This window comes from Chiloscyllium plagiosum, chromosome 34, assembly GCF_004010195.1.
Source record: "Chiloscyllium plagiosum isolate BGI_BamShark_2017 chromosome 34, ASM401019v2, whole genome shotgun sequence".
NCBI classification, from domain to species: domain Eukaryota; kingdom Metazoa; phylum Chordata; class Chondrichthyes; order Orectolobiformes; family Hemiscylliidae; genus Chiloscyllium; species Chiloscyllium plagiosum.
Genome location: NC_057743.1, coordinates 21,605,806 through 21,626,719, shown reverse-complemented (window position 1 = coordinate 21,626,719; position 20,914 = coordinate 21,605,806). Strand labels below are relative to the sequence as shown.

Genomic DNA, 20,914 nt, shown 5'->3' with positions numbered 1-20,914 from the left:
TATCCCCCACTGACACAACTACCTCACACTAACACAATCACCCCCACTGACACAGCTATCCCACATTGACACAATCACCCTCCCACTGATAAAACTACTCCACACTGACACAATCACTCCCCCCACTGACACAACTACCGCACACTGACCTCACACTGACACAATCATCCCCCACTGACAAAACTCCCTCACACTGACATACTGATATAATAACATAACTCATGTAACAAGATTATAGAAGCAACAGAAAATAGGGATTTCACCAGATTATAATAAATATGATTTCCCAACAGTTCTTCAAAAAAGTTTAAAAGCAATAAATATCACAAAACTCTGACCCCCTTAATTTAGAACGTCCATCGATCAGAAAAAGCTAGTAACAGTTCAAACATGGCCTGGCAAAGACACCAGTTACTGAAGCAATCTAGATAAAGCACCCTCCATTCTTCATCCCTCTGTTCAAGGTTTGATTCAATCTTTATCCCATTTTGATGTTCAGTCATGCAAGACGAATGGTCGTCAATTAAAATAGCGAGTGTCAAAAATTTCTGGATCAACATCACACCTACGAGACAGAACAATTTTCGAAACAAATTTGTACTCAGTGGATAGGTAATCAAAAATAGGTATCCATATCTAGTTCTCAAATCTATCTTCCTTGTGAACACAAATTAGGTGATCCACCTCAACTGATCTCCTTTAAAGTGTTGTTGTCACATGAAAAAAATCTTGTGTCATAGGGAACCTACAGGCTATTACTAAGGAAGAAAATATCCAATGATTGACAAACTACCAACATTTTAGGGATGAACATAAACTTTAAAAGGTCCGCTAATGACTCATCAATTGGTGCAGACAAATTTTCCTAATTTAATGTCATGTGAATTCCCAAATTCCAAACAGTACATATTTATGACAAAATAATTCAATGTGCCATGATTATTCCAGTCAGAAAAAGAGTAGAAAGTTAACACAGAGGAAATCGACAGTTGCACTTTTCAGTCTTGACTCATGACATCTCTGCAGAACAGCCTACAACAGCAATGAGCATCTACAAGGAGGTGCACATAGCCAGAAGGATACTCACTGGATACACAATGGGCACATTGAAGCAACATTGCAAAACCATAGCTAGAATGGAGACCATACTCCAAGACATTCTCACACCAAGGTCTCCAAGATCGGCATAGTGTGCTTCACAGATGTGCCTTGCAAAGTGGCACAAGCATGGAGTGGATGCAGAAGGAAGCATCTGGGCACAAGTAATAAACCAGACAATGGAAAAACAGCAGGCCAGGCGAATAATCTCATTGAGCACATCTGTAAACAGCTGGAAACATATGAGAGTCTCTCCCCAGAAGACACGCTTGCCAAAATGCCTCATCCACCCAATCAGTGACCCAGATCAAGCCACAAATTGTCTTAACATGCCAAACCAAAAGATGGTCAACCACTTGGCACCAGCCCAGGCACAGAACCACACGAGCAAGTTATTGAGCCAGGAGAACAGGATTGTTCACCAAAGCAGAAGAGGAGGAGAGGTCCACTGGCTGTAGGGGATTTCAGAAAGATGTGATGAGTAATAGTTGGTTATCTTAGACTTGAAACCAAAAAAAAAGAGATGGAGTGATACTGTACTCATTTCTGGGGAACCAGTTAGTCTAAAGTCCTAGATATAAATACCATGTTCTTAAACATTCAGGTGCTGTGGTTATCGTGAATACATAATCTGCAGTTGTTTATATGAATTATCATCCTGCAACCACATGGTTTAGCTGTGGCAGCATGTTGAGATTGGTTAGCGTGCATGAATGCTGCTTTGGATGGTTCTAAAGTTACAAGCTTTATCTAATTTTGTTTGGCAATAGAGCTGTAAATGTCAGCTTCGCTTTGTCAAAAAACTAGATAAAAACAAGATTTATTTCCAGATTCTTCTTCTCTTACAAGGTCATTTAGACAAAGCAACTCCGTGAACATGTGACTCACATTACGTGCAAACTCCTCACTTAATGATATGGTTTGAAACAACATGCTGTTGCTGAAGGACATGTGATGACTGGACTATTAACATTTGCAGTACCATTTGACAGTACTTTGTCATCCCAACCCATTACCCCCTGCCAAGAAATTCTTTTCATTCCAAGAGACCAGTGGAACTGTGAGAAGGGTGGAGAGTGGTCAAGTGAACTGTATGTTGTAATGCTTAGTTTTCGTCTGCGCCATTATTAGCTTAATTCACTTTATTTTCTGATTTCCTTCGCAATTCTTTGTCCTGACAGGAATAGTACATTCAAATCACCCTCTACCTCTAAAGTTCCAACCAAATTTTGGTGCAGAACATCTTCTATGTAAGCTCAGTGTCAGAAAAAGCCTTGCATCGAGAAATGAAGCCAGATATCAGGCCTGACCAGACGCCTGAATGCCTACTGGTAGCTATTGAAGAATGGAGAAGATTACCAGACCCAAGAGCTGACTAATACATTTCTTCTAAAAAGGCTAAATTAATATTTTGCTACCAAGGCACATCAGAGTATATGATCTGAAGAGATTGGCAACACAAACTCCCATTCAAGTTGGATGATACTATCGCACAAACAGGAAACCCCTTTCTCACCTTGTTTCCTACAGGATGCTCCACATCCCAATTCCTCTCAGGTTCCAGGGCAACAAACTGATCTGTGCCTTGGTTTCTCGTTGCAACTGGAATTTTGGAAGTGAATGCTTGGAAATATTGGCCCTGTAACTTGATGTGATTTTGTAAAGGAATTCTTTTTGCCTCACACAGCGAATAGTTAGGATCTGGAATTTCAGCCTTGAAAGTGTTGAAGGCAGGTTCAATGAGATATTTAAAAGGACACTGGATGGTTATTTAAATGGAAACAACTACAATGACCTGCATGCTGTCAAAATGTTCAGAGAGCCAGTCCAGAAACGGTGGACCAAACTGCCTCCTTTTTCACCAATTCTGAGATTCCAAAATAGATACAAGGTAAACTGCAGATGCTAAAATCTATCGACCTAAAATTACATTAGATTATTGCGAGCTCTGTATCTCTGTTGCTCTGTGAAATTACAAATAGGCCCAGAAATTAGACTGATCCAGTGACTGATCAATGCTTTGTCCTGGAGTTCTTTTCTTTGGAAGACTATTTTCTTCTGAGAGTCATGCATTTGTTTGCTCTGTCTGTTTACCCTGCTCCTCAGTAGACAAATCACAGTGTTTTTCACTGGATTTGGGGTTTTGTCTTCCCACTGTCATCTCTGAGTTGGTCATAAAGGTGTCAAATCTTGAGGCTCTTCAAGTGTCATCCTTCAATCAACACGAATCAAAACCTTACTTGGTATTCTCCCAAAGCTTTAGTAAATTATTACCACTTGCAACCTTTGGGATAGAGTTTCTACTTTGTGTATAATGGGTAATTGAAACCAATGCCCTTTCCTGTGGTCAGTTTGGCACAGTGGACTCTGGCCCCTTCCCGTCTCTGTCCCAATTAAGTCCAGGACAGGAAGGCCTGGGGTCAACCTCCCAGCATTATCATCAACTGACCATCTCATCACCACTGGTATTCACCCATTGGTAGGCAGAGGGCTCACCATGTGGGAAGCCTGAAAAGAGAACCCAACAGGGGGCTGCTTGTGAGCTTCCGGAGTTGGAGAGGGTATTTCCATCAGAGTCTGATCAAAGACCAAGAATTGGGAAGGGTAGTCTCCTTAGAGCTAACACTCAGTCCTCGCTGCCAACTCAACTCCCCACCCCACAGTATCTTCACAACATGATGGTTGGGGTGTATGCCAAGGTATTATTTGTTTTTTATTGTCACAAATGTTTTCATAGATCGAATCCCTACAATGTAGAAGCAGGCCATTCAGCCCATCAAATCCACACCAACCCTCTGAACAGCATATCACCTCACTATCCCTGTAACACTGCATTTCCCATGGCTAACCCACACGGCCTGCACATCCCTGCACACTAATTTAGCATTAATGGGCAATTTAGCATGGCCAATATGTCTAACCTGCTCACCTTTGGACAGCGGGAGGAAATCAGAACACCCGGAGGAAACCCATGCAGATGCGGGGAGAATGTGCAACTCCACACAGACCGTTGCCTGAGGCTGGAATTGAACCCAGGTCCCTGGTACTGTGAGGCGGCAGCGTTAACCACTGAGCCATCAGGCTTCCCAACTGCCTTGAGTCAGTATAATTGCAGTGATGCTTGTGGTTGTACATGTTTCTTTCCCTTTCTACTAAAAATATTCTCTGATGCAATTAGGAATGATAACCTGCCATAAACTCTCATCACAGCTCCTGACACCAGCCCTCTCCCTGGCAGCAGCGTGAGGCAGAATCATGGTTCGCAACCGTCATTTGATTCAGAGATGCGTTTCTGACTGCACATCTCCACCATCACTGACACTGCCCATTCCCAACTGTGTAACATCACCCAACCACACATCTGTCTCAGCTCACCTGCTGACGGAACTCTCATCCATGCCTTTGCTCCCTCTGAATTTAATTATCTCAATGCTCTCCTGACTGGCTTCCCATCTTTCACCTTCCATAAATGATGTTTCCCACTTCCTAAGCCACATCAAATGGGGACAGCATGGGGTGGCACAGTGGCCCTGTGGTTAGCACTGCTACCTCACAGTGCCAGGGACCCAGATTCGATTCCACCCTTGGATGGCTATATGTGTGTGGAGTTTGCACATTCTCCCCGTGTCTGCGTGGGTTTCCTCCTGGTGTTCTGGTTTCATCCCACTGTCCGAAGACGTTCAGGTCAGGTGGACTGGCCATGCTAAATTGCCCATAGTATAAAGGAATGTGCAGTCTAGGTGGGTTAGCCATGGGAAATGCGGGGTTACAGGGTTAGGATAGGGAAGTGTGTCTGCGTGGGATGCTTTTCAGAGGGGCAGGGTGGACTCAATGGGCTTCCACACTGCAGAGATTCTAAGTTCCATTCATCAATCACTGTCATTCTCAACGAGTAATATTCATTTGCTATTAATCATGGCCTCAACTTTAGAACTTTTGTTCTTGTCAAATTCTTTAATGGCTGAGCTCCCAGTTGCTTAGGCCCTAAGCTCTGGAATTTCCTCCCAATACCTCTCCAAAACTTTTTTTTCTGTGAAGACACTCCTTAAAAATTATCACTTTGACCATCTGAAAATTATCTCCTTATGCAACCAAGTGTCAAATTTTGTTTGATAACAATCCTGTAGAAAGGCTTGGGAAGTTTGACTGCCTTAAATATAAATGCACATTAATGTTTGATTAATCCAAATGAAAATGGTTTTATCACACAAGACTAACACTTTAAGTCAATCCACCCACCTGTGAGTAACCTGACTTTAAATCACTGAGAGTGACTTAAAAAGAGCTATAATTAGCCATTTAATACTTTCACTGGTATGAACTAGTCAGTTCCTCTGTAAATTAAGTAATTTCTGGATGAAAAATCTATTTCAAACATGCCTGCCTCAACGAATACACTCAGTGAAATCCTGCAATTATGATCTGAGGAGTGAGTCAGTTTTGTGGATGGGGCTTGGTTTTAGATAGAACTGAATTCTTAACCACTGTAAATGTTTGTAGGTGGTTTGGGATAAAACTCACTTAGGTTTGAAATTTCTGATTCTTTTTGTGTTAGAAAGGCTGCTTCTGCCCTGATTACGCTGATATATTGTAATCTCTCCTGTGCAGAAATGTATTATTCGGAAGCACATGCTGACTGGAAACTTTTTAAGCAGAACCATACAACTCACTTGTATCAGGTTAGCACAAGTTAAGAATGGAAACGTACAGCTTTTACTGGCTCTTTATAATGTTTTATATAAATATTTAGATTTATGATGTTTTCCAGTTCAAATAATTGTGGTTTGACATTCTAACATCATTCTAGAATCCAGAAAAACCTCAAATCCAGAAATGATATGGTCCCAGGCAATTCAAACTAGAGAGGTTATAGTTCATCACTAGTGGAAATACGAAGAGTTCAACCCCTTTATTCCCAACAAGTAAAGATGCCATGGCCTTCTCTCATGTAAAGGTCTATTACTTAAGAGAACGTATGTGCATCCAGCTTATATGCCTCAGGCAATTTAACATCTTCAAAATTATGCAATTTTGTTAAAAGAATCTATATTGTTTTGATATATCTAAAAGATATGTAATTCTGGATGTTGAAGATTGTATTTTAGAAAGGAATCCTATGTTCCTGCTTTCTCTCCATACCCTGCCACAAAGTTACAATCTAATACCCTTTGAAAAACTACAAAGCACCCATATCCTGAAAGTGGCACAAGAACATTGCAAAAGGATTTTGATTCAATCAACACTGGGTCACCTGCCTGTCGTAAGCAATTCTTGATGTTCGGATCTGCTGCAGTCAATATCTACCCCTTATGTTTCCAGCTCTTACAATAATTAAAGAAATAAGAGCCAGGGAAGAACATACAGTCTGCCAAGCCTCTTTCACCATTCAGCACAACCAAAGCTGATCTTAAGCTTCGACTCCATCTTGCCACTAGCTCCTCATTCTCTGAAACAGCAAGAATCTGTCTATCTCAGCCATAAATATATTCAACTATAGTGCATCCAGAACACTCTGGGATTGGGAATGCTGCAGAGTCATAGCTCTTTTAGTGGATTTACTCCTTGTTTCAACCTGAAATGATCGACCCCTTACCGTGAGGCTGTATCCTGAGTTTTAGATTCTCTAGCCAGAAGAAACAAAGTCTTGGAAACCAACCTTTCAAGTTTGTTCATAATTTTGAAGGTTTTGCTGAAAACACCTCCCATTCTTATAAATTCCAGAGAATATGGACCCAACTTTTTTTCCCAATTTTGCTAAGCTTCTCATCAAAGGATAATGCTCTTATCCCATGGACCAATCTAAGTGATCCAGCTTATATGCCTCAGGCAATTTAACATCTTCAAAATTATGCTATTTTGTTAAAAGAATCTATATTGTTTTGATATATCTAAAAGATGTGTAATTCTGGATGTTGAAGATTGTATTTTAGAAAGGAATCTTATGTTCCTGCTTTCTCTCCATACCCTGCCACAAAGTTACAATCTAATACCCTTTGAAAAACTACAAAGCACCCATATCCTGAAAGTGGCACAAGAACATTGCAAAAAGGATTTTGACTCAATCAACACTGGGTCACCTGCCTGTTGTAAGCAACTCTTGATGTTCGGATCTGCTGCAGTCAATATCTACCCCTTAGTGATAAGTGATCTTTGTTCCAGTGAAGTATATCTTTCCTTAAAAATGAAGACCAAAACTGCACACAATACTCCAGGAGTGGTCTCACTAAACCCCTATATAAAGGCTCCTTTATTCCTCTACTCCAGTTCTTTTGCAATAAAGACTAAGATGTCACTTATTTTGCTAACTGCTTGCTTCATTTACACTCTAACTTTCTGTATTCCTTGTACGAGTACACCCAAGTCTCTCCGAACAGTAACATTTACCATCTTCATGTCTTTTAAAATAAAATTTTGCTTTTCTATTTGCATGTATGGAATGAGCTGCCAGAGGAAGTGGTGGAAGCTAGTACAATTGTGCTGTACATCTCTATGACTATGACCAAAGTGAATCATTGCACACTTCGTGTTATATTCTATCTGCCACCTTGGAGCCTACTCACTCAACCCATCTAAATCGCTTTGCAGCTTCTCTGAGTCCTCATCACAGCTTGCATCATCACATAGCATCATACCATCAGCAACATGGATATATTACTCTCTATTTCTTCATTAATGTAGATTGTAAATAGCTCAGAACTAATCCTTGCAGCACCCAATTAGTCAAAGTCTGTATACTTGAAAATGCTTCACTTACCTCTCCTCTCTGCTTCCTGTCTGTTAACCAAAACACTATTCCTAAGAATGTATCAGCCCCAAATTCAGGAGCTTGTCTTGGCTATTACGAGGCACCTTATTATTTAAAAATCCAAGCATAAAACACCTGCCAGTTCCACTTTATTTATCTCTCTTGTTGCATTCTTGGGAAATAAAAACCTCGAATGTATTTGTCAAACCAGATTTGTAAAACTTGTGCTAACTGTACTGCGCTTGTCTAAGTGCATGAATAAGACTTTCCCAAAGATAGATTTCAGCACTTCCCTGATGAGTGGGGCCGAGCATTTTCCTCTGTTCCTTGCTGTGTCTGATAATCTGCATTCACCTTACTCCATCAAATCAAACAGGCCCTTAGTTGTCCCTTATGACACTGACCCTCTCAGCCCTGGGGCGGTCACATTGCACTCTCTCCAAGTCGAGCACTTGCTGAAAGAAGGGTGTGGGAGGCTGTTTATGCTTGACACCTAAACCCGCTGGTATTTACATTTTCTTTATTTCTTCCTCTTTTGAAGCTGGAAATGACGCCTGCCCTCGGTCGAGAAGCCGGAATGCAGAGCCAGCATTGAGCACAGGGACACTGATGGGCTCAGCAGTGTCCCCCAGCCCCACCCGGGGGAAACGACAGGGAGAGGAAAAGGAAACGAAGTGCCAAGCAGCCGGAGGAGAGGAGGGAGCGGCGCCTGGGACTGACTCACTCACCTCGTCGCTGTTGGTCTGCAGGGTGCTGTTGTAGGGTTCGGTGCGTTGGTTTATCCTCAGCGCTCTCTTAGCCACCGCCTGCCTGCAGAGGGCTAGCTGATGCCACAGGAGGACAGTCACGATGGCCAGTCTGCTGCCTTTCATCGTCCAAGCAGATCGGCCTCGGAAACACACAGTGAGCGTTTTGTTTTTCTTTTGGGCAAGGGGCTGGATAAAGAGACACGGTTCAGCAGCGAGCCCTCCTGACACGTGGGTGAAGAGGCGACATCAGATGAATCCTTTCCAGTTCCAAAAGGAAAAGAATTCCTCCCCCCCCCAACAGATGAGGGGGTGGGGGAGTGGGAGTTTCAGAGTGGAGGTGAAATCTCTGGATCACAGCAAGTGTTTGAGTGTCCAGTTGTTTTCACATGGTGAGCGGCCGCTGCTGCTGTGGTCAGTCAGTCTCCCGCCAGTAAACACTGTCGCTCTCGCAGTGTGTCCTCACTCTCTGCTGACTGCCCCCGGCACCCAGTTAACCCATTGGGGGCACTCTGCCGTCCACTCACACAGCCGCTAGTGCCTCTCCCTCCTTGCTGCACAGCACAGCGCCTGGGAGACTCGACAATAACTCTTCCCCTCCTCTCTTTCCCCTCACTTTATACACCTTCCAACTCCGACCCACCACCCAAAAGGAAAAGTGATGCTGCAAGGACGGGCTGATGTTTAAAATGATAATCCGCCTGGCGAAAAATGAAAGCTGACCATTGAGTGTCACGTCTGGGGAATGACAGCGCTCTCAAGACGTCAACACCTCCGACAGGCTCTTCCCTCAAATGCCTTTCCTTCTCTTTAAGGAGGCAGCGGAAGAGCAGAGGCCAAGTGAACGCTCTCGCCACCCCCCCCAGTCACTGCAATCCTGTTCCATCCATTAAACCATTGTCAGCTCTCCAGGGGAAAAAGGCGAACGTTTCCCTCCAGGGACCCAGCGGTTTCTCAGCTTTTCCCACCGCCTTCCGTGGGAGGAGGCTGTTCGGAATGGCGTGTGGTCTTTCCATCTCTTTTGAATATCAGAGAATTAGCAAATGATCGCCCCACGCTGGGATTGCGCCAGATAAATATGATGTTTCCCTCATTTTGATTTGCATACTAAGGCGGCTGGCGAGGTGTTCTCTCCAAACATCTTGCAAAGTTTTCCAATTTCATGACCGCTTTTTTTTGTAACATCAAATAAGAGATTCCCCATGACAAATTATTTATATGCAAGATTTCGGTTGCATCAAACATGCACTCTTTAATATATCCAGATGTTTAAAATGCTTTGAAATGGGACAATGTTTCAATTATTAATACTCGTGGAACATAGGTTTTAAAAATCTGATGGAATTTTTAATTATGTTAATAGATATGAATTGGTTGAGGCGGATTCCAAGTTTAATCCAAGACTCCATTGGCAGTGTATAAACATGCAGCGAAACTAATTAAAATATTTTTTCAAATGCATTAATAAACAAAAATGCAGAACTGACGTGTTATTTGCTGGCCATTGTGCCAATTACATTTGTAGTGCAACCAATTAAACACAATTCCTCAAATGCATTATTACGTCCAAAATCAAAAATGCATAATTCAGGAGTGTTAATTGTTGCCCGTTGTGCCAATTACATTTTAACAAAGACATGGAGTGCGCTGGAACTGTCTGTACTCGCATGTGGCTGTATTACCATAATGACATCTTGCGAGGTAATTCTACAGGCACCAGCATTCAGTGTCCAGCGACTGGGGAAACACAGCCAAGAGTTTTGTTGAAAGTGGAGTGTGCAGTGAAAATGAAACCACGTGCACAATGTGCATGCACCACAAAGTGTAACCTTACAATCCAGTCTGTGTATAAAACCAATTATGCAGGGTATAGACAGCTCACTGTCTATGGTACTTATAACCCAAGTCTCTAGACATCTAGTTCACTGCAGAATAAGCAACTGAGTGCAGGATACATGTTAGCAGTGTCTGGATAAGGTAATTAACAAAAGGTTGGTCTCCTTTCCAGGTCTTACCAGCTTTCTCAGCATCCGCAACCCACACCTGCTCCTTCCGGCTGTTTAGCTGCATTTTTAAATTGATTTATTTTTTTAATAAATACTGGACCAGCAACAATGCCATGACACCACAATCTCCACATTACTGTCCTTTTGATCAATTAATCGTGTTTGCCCACTAACCTTCAATCCTCCTCTTGCCCCATTTCTTGCAAATATTTGATGTATTCTCTATTCCAACACCACTACCTCCCTCCCGCGTCCTCCCCAGTAATAGTCAAATGCACAAAAGCTGAACTGTGAATTGTACCTCTCTTTCAGGAGCTGCATGACCAGCTGAATATTATGGTATTTTCAGTTTTGATTCAGATTTCTAACATTTGCAGGACGTTGTTGTGTTAACAAACTTCACTGTATTGACATTGGGAGAAAGTGAGGACTGCAGGTGCCGGAGATAAGAGTCGAGAGTGTGGCGCTGGAAAAGCACAGCAAGTCAGGCAGAATCCGAGGAGCAGGAGAATCGGACATAAGCCCTTCATCAGGAATTGACATTGGTCAATCAATCGTGGAATACATTAAAATACGAAAAAAATGTTTCTGTAGCTCTGGTCTTTAAGGATGTTCGACAGGTTGACTGCAACCTCCGAAAACCAGACAACTGCCAATTTTACCGCCTACGTGGTTTTACTATACCAAAAGGCGCTATGTAAATGCACTGTGCTACGTTGTCAAGTTCCAAAGGAGTAGACACACCGCCGACCCCCTTCCTCCAATATAATACTGTATTGGACTCTGGAGAGTGGGAATATTAAATTGGAGGAATCAATGAGAATCTTAGCGATAAGCACGTTTTACAAAATCTCGACAACAACATGCAAATTATGAATTCCCCCCGAACATTTAAAAGCCGACATCGTGCCTTTCGAAGTCAGCAGCCACATTCCAAGAGAGACAACCTGGGAATGGATATTTATTTCTCCTAACCCCTCGAAGAATTTTTACAGGACATTTTATGAAGCACATCAGAATCCAGGGCTCCGTTTTACAGGCAGTGAATTGCGTGTATGTGTGTTTTGTATGGACGGCAGTTCTCCAGGGACTGGCTCTCTGCGGCTTATTCATAAAGACAGGTGATAAAAAAGCACTCTGTAACGACGAACACTAAATTTATTGCTACCGCCCTATCTATAGGCGCCACGTTGTTGGCAGTCGCCAATTTATTTAGATATTCTCTGTAACGAATGGCTAAAAGATTAGAAACGTAACGTGGATGTTGAGTCTTTCAATACTTGCACGTTGAAGGATGGTCCGGTCTGTTTACCGATTTAAAGCTTAGTTTTATCGTTGCGAAGGAAGATGACTGATGCATATTTGTTGAAAAGACATCCTGTCAGAAACAAATGGGTGGAACCACGCGGTGGGAAGACCGAAAGTTTAGCAAGCACTGCCATCTGCAGGTTAAATATTAACACATTCAAAGTGTACACGGCACATTCTGTACAGGCGAAAGTGAGTACTGCAGATGCTGGAGATCAGAGTCTAGATTAGTGTGGTGCTGGAAAAGCACAGCAGGTCAGGCAGCATCCCAGGAACAGGAAAATCGACGTTTCGGGCAAAAGCCCTTCACCAGAAAATTTTCCTGATGAAGTACTTTTGCCCAAAACGTCCATTTTCCTGCTCCTCGGATGCTGCCTGACATTCTGCACAGCCAGACCTGTAGCCAGAGCAATAATTACACTGTAAACGAGAACAGTATTAATAAACTACTGGATATATTTTAATCAACTATTGAAATGCTCCAAAGACGGGGTGTGGGGGGACAGTGATTGAAATAAAAACGGCAATTGCTGGAAAAGCTCAGCAGGTCTGGCACTATCTGTCGAGAGGATTTAGAATTAATGTTTGGGTCAAGTGACCTTTCGTCAGAGCACGATGGTTGAAATCCGTTCGACTGAAGAGGAGTGATCCTTTCACTGAGTGGTCACCATCTGGAAGGAACTGCATGAATAAAGGCTGAAAGCAGATTTAGTAAATTGGATACGTACTCCAAAGGGGAAGTTGTCCCATTCATAAGAATATATGCCTGCACAGACAAGAAAGGGCCAAATCGCCCCCACCCTCGTGCTGAATGATTCTTTGAGTAGGCTGCCAATTCTGCACATCCAAATTCCCAAAATCCACCTTCAACCACTGGACAAACCTGATGTAAAATGCAGTAGGGTCCTGCCCCTGGGTTCCACATGTCAGTGTTCTCTTTCCCTGGGTTCCAGCATCCCAGATCTCATGGCACTGTCATCCTGGTTCCAGTATTTCAAATGACACTTTTGCACTAGGTTCCTGTGTTCCATGCAGCAGTGCATTGCTGCAGCTCTGGTTCCACGATGCCATGCAGATAGTGGTAGCCATGCAGTGTTGTGGAAATTCCAACTTGAGTATTGCCCTGGCCAGCAGTGACTGGTATGGCAGACTAAGGTTTGAGCCATGTGGAACCCTGGGAACCTCCAGGCACAGGAATGTCAGCATGGGGATACTGGACCTTGGCTCAGGCCTTACCGACTGACAGAAGGACCGCTTGGTCATTCTCTCAACAAGACCACCTTTGTTGTTCCAGAGTCACAGGCTGCCTTTCAGGATAGGCCCCCTTCATCCTTGGCATGAGGATTCCATTCAGGTCACAGCGATGACCTCTGCTCACAAGATCGCAATAATGTTACAGATGTGCAAAGTTATCTGATTTAACTAAACTCAGTCATGCAGTTAAATCCTAAAGCCTTCCTTTACCTTATCTAATTTCCTCTGGTCTCTGTCTCTGTCCTCTTGGATTACTATTTAATAGGTTGATCTCTCTCCATGTGAAAGATTTGCCCCAGATAGTTTAATTAAATTGCAAATTAGGAAATCTTGCTTTTCTCTATGAGATCACAGCTTCCCTGGCTGAAAAGGTTTTGCCAGGTTACCCTGAATTCCATGGGCAATTTCCTCTATGTTGTTTTGTCAAAAATGTTTTGAGAAACTAAAAATACCACACCCACTGCTTTATATTTACCTTTACATCTGGGGCTTTTGTCAAAGGATTCAATTAAAATACTCAAGTATGACCGTCATCTTACAACTCGACATTGACTGACACCCATTGGTGTATGACTTCACATTTATTGACTAATATCTTCTCTATTTGGTGTCCAGCAGGCTTTCTATTAAGTTAAGACTAACCTCCCCTTTTCTGAACAACCATTTGGTGTTCAGTAAACTCTCGTATTTTGGTACAATTGTTACGTCTAGTAATTTATACTCATAAAAGAAGTCAGTAGCTCTGCAATTTAATTGTTAACCTTTCTCAATATGTAGGATGTGGTCAAACGTGGAGTACTACCTTATTGACAGCTAGAATGTTAGTCATCAGGCCAGCACTGGAGAAGCAGATTACACAGATCCCATAAGAAAATATCTCTGCTCACTCAAAACAAAGTAGTTCCCAAAGCGGGTTGGGTTAAAAATAAGGATTTCACATACTGGGAGTTTCTCTATCCCTGCCTACCACATCTGTCCAGTACTTCCAGTAGTAAAGGGTTAGTTGAATGACATTTTGGGCTTCATCTTGGAGGTTCAGACAGAGGTCTATGGCCAAGTCACTCAAATAAATGGTTGGGATCTCCTTCCCTCTCAATCCCTTGCCAACAGACTTTTTGATTTAATTTGATTTGATTTATCATTGACATATGTACCTACATACAGTAAAACGTTTTGTGTCCAGTACAGGCAGATAACATCACACAAAGTGCATATGGGTAATAAAACAGAGCGAGGAATGTAATGTTACGGCTGCAGAGAAAGCCCGCAAAGAATGAGGTCAATATTAAATTTGAAAGGTTCATTCCGAAGTCTAATAACAGCCGGGCAGAAGCTGTTCTTGAATTTGTTGGTGCTCGTGTTTAAACTTTTATATCTTCTGCCAGAAGAAAGAGGATCAAAGAGATTATAATCCAGATGGGAAGGGTCTTTGATTATGTGTCACAGTTTCCCACCTCAGTGTGGGTGCAGATGCCCGCTATTAGTTTAGATGCCAGCAGATAGCATTTAGCCGAGGCCAATGCAAGGCACAATTTCAACTGGTGAAATTATAAGGTCACATGAGTTTTGGGTCATTATCTTTAAAGGTTATTGATCCTTTTGACCGTGCAACCTGTTTACAAAATTATGAGGGGCATGGATAGGGTAAATAGGCAAAGTCTTTTCCCTGGGATCAGCGAGTCCTGAACTAGTGGGCATAGGTTTAGGGTGAGAGGGGAAAGATATAAAAGAGACCTAAGGGGCAACTTTTTCATGCAGAGGGTGATACGGATATGGAATGAGCTGCCAGAGGAAGTGGTGGAGGCTGGTACAATTGCAACATTTAAGAGGCATTTGGATGGTTATATGAATAGAAAGGGTTTGGAGGGATATGGGTGGGTGCTGGCAGGTGGGACTAGATTGGGTTGGGATATCTGGTCAGCATGGTCGGGTTGGACCGAAGGGTCTGTTTCCATGCTGTACATCTCTATGACGCTATAATTACATCAAAAATTTGAATCAAGCTTTTTGACTTATCTAAATCAGTACCATCCTACAAACATTAAATATGACATAAACACATTTGAGAACAAAACAATGAGTCTTAAATGTTCAAAATATTGAAAATGGCATTTTGTGTCCTGTGTGGTAACACCTTTTGAGGAGGAAACTGAAATAACTCCATCGAGGCTGGTATCCCATCACCAAGTCACCCTTTATTTATACATGGAGAGTCCTTGACATTGATCCAGCTCTCTCAGAGCCAGCTCTCAGAGTGAATAGGTTATGTGACACTCCTGTTATTTTTTTTATTTATTTTATGAAATAGTACAAAACATAGTTAACAATAAACAGAAAGTATCAGTTCACAAAAAAACCCATTATATACAGGGGAAGGGGCAACAAAGCCAAACCCCATCGTTCAACCAGTTTTCAGAGAGATGAGGACAAACCTCAAATCCCATTTCCCTTCATCACAAAGATAACAGTAACAAACACAGCCAAGACAGTGCAATCGAATTAGAAACAGTGCATAGAACACAGACACAATATAGCTATACAAAAGACACCTGACACCCGTCCACACCATATACTGATCAGACTGTCCTTGGCGAACCTTATTGCAGGACAGTTGGCCTTCCGGTCTCCGGGTGCCCTGCGTACTGACTGATCCTCCCCAGGCCCACTTCCCTCCGGGACGGATGTCGATCACCGGCTCCCGGTCACCCCGCGTACTAACCAAACCACCCCTGACCAGTCGGGCTGTTGGCCTTGCTGCACCCAGCTGCCCTGTGTACTGACAGGCCCTTTCTCCTGGCCAGCACTCCTATGGACCGGCCATCGACTGTCCGGCTCCCAGCCTCCCTGCGCACTGACCAGTCCTCCCCTGGTCAGCCTTCCTTGGGGCAGCCATCGGCCGCCTAGCTCAGCTTCCCCACATACTGACCAGCCTGCCCTCTAGCAGCTTTTCTGCGACGATGCTATTAGTTGCTGGGCCCCACCACCCACCCTGCGTATGGACAGGGTCCTCTCGGTCTGCTTTCCTCCAGGCTGGTCATCGACCTTCCAGCCCCGCGTACTGGCTGCCCCTCCCCTGACAAGCTTTCCTATGGGCACGCTGTCATCTGCCTAGACCCCAACCACCCTGCATACTAACAGACCTCCGCCCCCAGCGCATTTTCCCCCAGGCCGGTCACCAACCCTCCAGCTCCCAGCCACCCCACGTACTGACTACTGCACTCTGGCCCGCACTCAAACACAATTAATTACAAAACCCACATGCATTAATAGAATTCACAAAATCCTCATAATACACAGTTTCTAGTACCAAGGCAGAGTCTACTCCAACAGGCAGCAAATGCACACCCCACAGCACACACACAGAGGTGTTCAGTCTCTATAAAGGCCTGGCCCATCCATAGAGAACCAGGCCCATCCACAGGAACAGAGTACATTGTGGAGCTGCAGTTTACTCACAGGGGTTTGGTCCACTCCTGAAGGCAGAGTCCACTCCAGGATGCAACAATTGCTCAGACCCAGCACACACACACACACACATAGGTGTTCAGTCTTTACAAAAGCCTAGTCACCCACAAAGGGCCAGCCCTACCCACACAGGAAGAGCTCATCTGGAAAAATGGACTTTCTCACAAGGGCTCAGTCCAAACATTAAAAAGGTGAAAACACATTCAGAGCAAAGAAAACTAGAATGCAAGGGCTAAGCTCTGCCACAAAATCAACATTTTCCTTTTCTCAAAGTAAAAGAGAAAGAGTAATACACAGGGCTGTAACCAACCAGTGAAACAGCAGTTCCCTAATGAGAACTGAATCACACCAAAACACGTTGACTGTGTAAATCAGGCCATTTAGAAATCAATCCTCAATAAAAAAGGAAGGCTGGCTGAGTAGATCAGCCAGTTCAGGAATCAGGTTTCCCTCAAAAAGACACAGAAACTAACCGCAGCAGCACACACTGGAGGTGGGCAGCCAGCTCAGAGTCAGTCCCCTGACACAAATGAAGAGTCCTAGACACTGATCCAGCTCCCAGAGTGAACATGATGTCTGACACTCCTGTTCTTATGTCAGCCAGGGCTCCCTATTTGGATTAACAGCCCCAACCAGAGAAGTCATATTCTGACTGACCTTACTACAATCACTACATCCATCCCCTCTGAATCTGAGGACATGGGCCAGTTCTTTTTTCTTTAGCTCCCACTGGGGTGTTTTATCACCGGTCAGGTTCCTCCAACTCTGCCCCTGATATGGACGGTGTGTAACACCTCCTGCACCTGGAAATGCATTCTTTTCTTCAGGTGGCAAAGACATCAACATCCATCGTGTCCATCTCAGATTCTGAGGTATCTTCAACGATTGATGGAGAGGGAGAACCCACAGGTTCCGGAACCGTTGAAAATACCGAGGAGGAGCTGGGCACGTTTTGCTCCTGCACTGTTTATGCATTTGCAGCCATTGTACGGTCCACGTGCCATTCAGGACACTCACCCCTACCCAAATGTTATACATCACTGAATCTGACCTTGTGTGGACCTTGCCTCTTGCCTCAAAGGGTCATTCCAGTGGTTCCTACACCAAACATCAACCCCTGAAGTTAACTGTCTCTTTCACTTATCTGAGTCTTGTGTCCAGCATTAGTGTTCCAGGTGCCATTTCACCCTCCCCCTCCCAGGTCCGGGAAGATCAGATTTAACTTGGTGTGAGTTTTCTCCTCATTAGCAACACTACTGGAGCTATTCCTGTAGTTGCATGAGGAGTGGTCCCATAATCAAATAGGAACTGAGACAGTTTGGTATCTAGTGAAGCTGTAGGCTGTTTCTTTAAATCTACCTTCAAAGTTTGGACTGCGCTACCTGCCAGACCATTGGAGCTGTCTTTATATGTTGAATACCATTTGACTTTATGAAATTCTCTGCTAGCAAACAATGGCCCAATATTTGTGAGTAACACTTAAGAGAGACCATGTATCGCAAAAGATGCCCACAGTTTTTCTCTCGCCATCCTAGTGTTTGACGAATGAACTCTACATTCATCTAGCCATTTTGAGTGGGTGTCCACAATGATTAAGAACAAAGAGCTCATGAGCGGACCTACGCAATCAACGTGTAACTGAGTCCAGGGTTTACCTGGCCATTCCCATGAATTCAGTAGGTGGTAATTTTTGCCCTTGTCAGTATGGGCACTGCTCCTAGAACAGAGCTATGTCTACATCCAATCTTGGCCACCAGACATAACATCTCGCCAGCATCTTACTTTAGAAACCCCTGGATGAGCCTGGTAGATTCTCCCATCACCATGAGCTGTTTCAGTTTTGGATCTTTCTGCATCCAAAGTCTGATATTGTCAGCTGTGACTGGAAGCAAGTCCAGGAAATTTAAAAACATTACAGACTCTTCCAGCAGTGGTACCACTAGTGGTGTACCTGCCAGTGGGGGGGTGGCTCAATGTGTCCACATTTACTACTTGACCTCCCAGACAGTGTTCCAACTTGCACCGCTGAATTTGGCCTGAAGCCATGGGCACCTGGAGGAAGAGCGCTTCATCTTCCACCTAGGAACCCTCCAACCACAAGGGATGAATGCAGATTTCTCCAGCTTCCTCATTTCCCTCCCCCCACCTTATCTCAGTCCCAACCCTCAGACTCAGCACCGCCTTCTTGACCTGCAATCTTCTTCCCAACCTCTCTGCCCCCACCCCCTCTCCGGCCTATCACCCTCACCTTAACCTCTTTCCACCTATCGCATTCCCAATGCCCCTCCCCCAAGTCCCTCCTCCCTACCTTTTATCTTAGCCTGCTTGGCACACCCTCCTCATTCCTGAAGAAGGGCTTATGCCTGAAACGTCAATTCTCCTGCTCCTTGGATGCTGCCTGACCTGCTGCGCTTTTCCAGCAACACATTTTTCAGCTGATCTCCAGCATCTGCAGTCCTCACTTTCACCTGGGCGTATTTACACTCTGCATTAGCAAAAGCCCTGGATGCATATGCTATTGGGTGTTCCTCTCCATTGTGCCACCTATGAGCTCATATTACGCCGAGCCATATGGGGAGGCATTACATGTCAATACCAGATCTCACTTGTGATCGTAGTGTGCTGGCACCTTAGAGAGTGATAGCTGTTTCTTAACTTCCCTGAAAGCTATGGGGCTTGGCTATATGACCATTTCCAAGACTGACTCGTTTTTTTAAGAGTTGATGCAAAGATGTCAGGATGGAGGCCAGGTTAAAAAAGAACTTTCTAGGATAATTCACTAGCCTAAGGAAAGACCTAAGTTCCAGTATTGTTGTGGCACCTTTGACTGCACTCACTATCTTTTAATGGGTGTAACCCAGTCTTGTCAGCTCTGTAGCCAAAGTGGGTTACTTGGGGTGCCTGGAACACACATTTGTCCCTTTTAAGGCATATGCCCATCTGGGAGAAACATCTGAGAACTATGTCCAAGTTCTCTAAGTGCTCTGTATTGGTCTTCCCTGTAATTAACATGATGTCTAGATAAATGGCGTCCTGGGACAGACCTTGTAAAATGATTTCCATCATCTGCTGAAAAATTACACAGGTTGATGCTACCCAAATGCCAGTCTCGTATATTGGTACAAACCCTTATGGATATTAATTGTAATTACTTCTGGAAATCCTTATCTAACCACAATTGGAAGTATACATGTCTCATGTCCAGCTTCATGAAGGACAAAACCCCTTCCCAGCCATGAAAAGCAGATTACCGTTTGTTTAAAAAGGCAAACAGAAATGAACCGACACTTTGGGCTTCACAATTGGTACAACCAGTGCTGCCCATTCTGCAAACTTTGCTTTCCAGCCTTCTGATTTCTGCCTCTATTCCTGCCCTTAAGAGAAATGGCACTGGGCAGGCCTATGGAATCCTGGAATTGCTTCCTAGTCAGTATGCAAGTTGGCCTTGCCTCCTTTGGTAGTCCCTAGACTACCTGATTTAGATGTTGCAAAGCAATTTAACTGTTCCAAGCCAGATATCGGTGGGCTTTCCAGGGTGTGCACTCTCCTGGATACCAGCCTATGAGCTCTCTTACTCCTTCAGGCCTAGTGGGACTCTTTTGCTGTCTTGGGTCCACATACCAGCAGCAACTACAACGGCTTGCCAGCCAGCATCCTGAAGAACATTTTAACCGTTTGGCCGAGGCTTGGCTTTATTTTGGGGTTTTGTTGTGGTCTGACCTAGAATCCCACTGCTCAGGATATGTCCTGAGTGAGACCATGCAATTGTCTTCACTCAAGCGGTGCTTCACAAGCTCAGTTGGACTGGTGAGTGTGTTCCCTTCCATCAGAATAATCTGCAATTTATATGCTCCATTTGCCACATTTTCCAATAATAAAGCCAGTTGTAGTGCTTGTTTGAGGTCCAGTTGGGCTTCAGCTGGTAGGTGCTTTTGCATGGTTACATCATTCATCCCACATACTAAACGGTCTCTCAGCATCTCGTTAAGGGTTAAACCAAAGTCACATGTCTCTGCCAGTTGTCTTAACCAAGTTAAAAATCCTGATAGAGGTTCCCCTGGATCTTGAATTGCTGAGTAAAACTGATAACATCTCAGAATTAGAGAAGGATTGGGGTTGTAAGATTCCGTAACTAAATCCGTCAACTCTTGAAAGGTTTCAGCATCTGGTTCCTCAGAGACAGTTAGGCTCCTAATAACTGAAAAAGCTGTGGTTCACAAGCTGTCAGGAGAATTACTCGTTGCTTTTCATCTGACCCAATGTCATTTGCCCGAAAAAAAAAGCATTCTTTT

General features: G+C 43.8%; 1 protein-coding gene across 3 annotated transcripts in view; it reads right to left on the bottom strand.

Moving 5' to 3' along the window:
• c1qtnf12 (C1q and TNF related 12) overlaps positions 1-10,068 on the bottom strand; it is a 96,020-nt gene extending 85,952 nt beyond the window's left edge. Inside the window, exon 1 of one of the 3 annotated variants that reach the window (XM_043675814.1) lies at positions 8,572-10,068. In XM_043675814.1, the coding sequence (XP_043531749.1) occupies positions 8,572-8,715 (144 nt within the window). In that variant the 5' untranslated portion in view covers positions 8,716-10,068. The remainder of the gene's footprint in view (positions 1-8,571) is intronic. The other 2 variants (XM_043675813.1, XM_043675815.1) reach the window with 2 other exon arrangements.
• Positions 10,069-20,914: the final 10,846 nt, after the last annotated feature.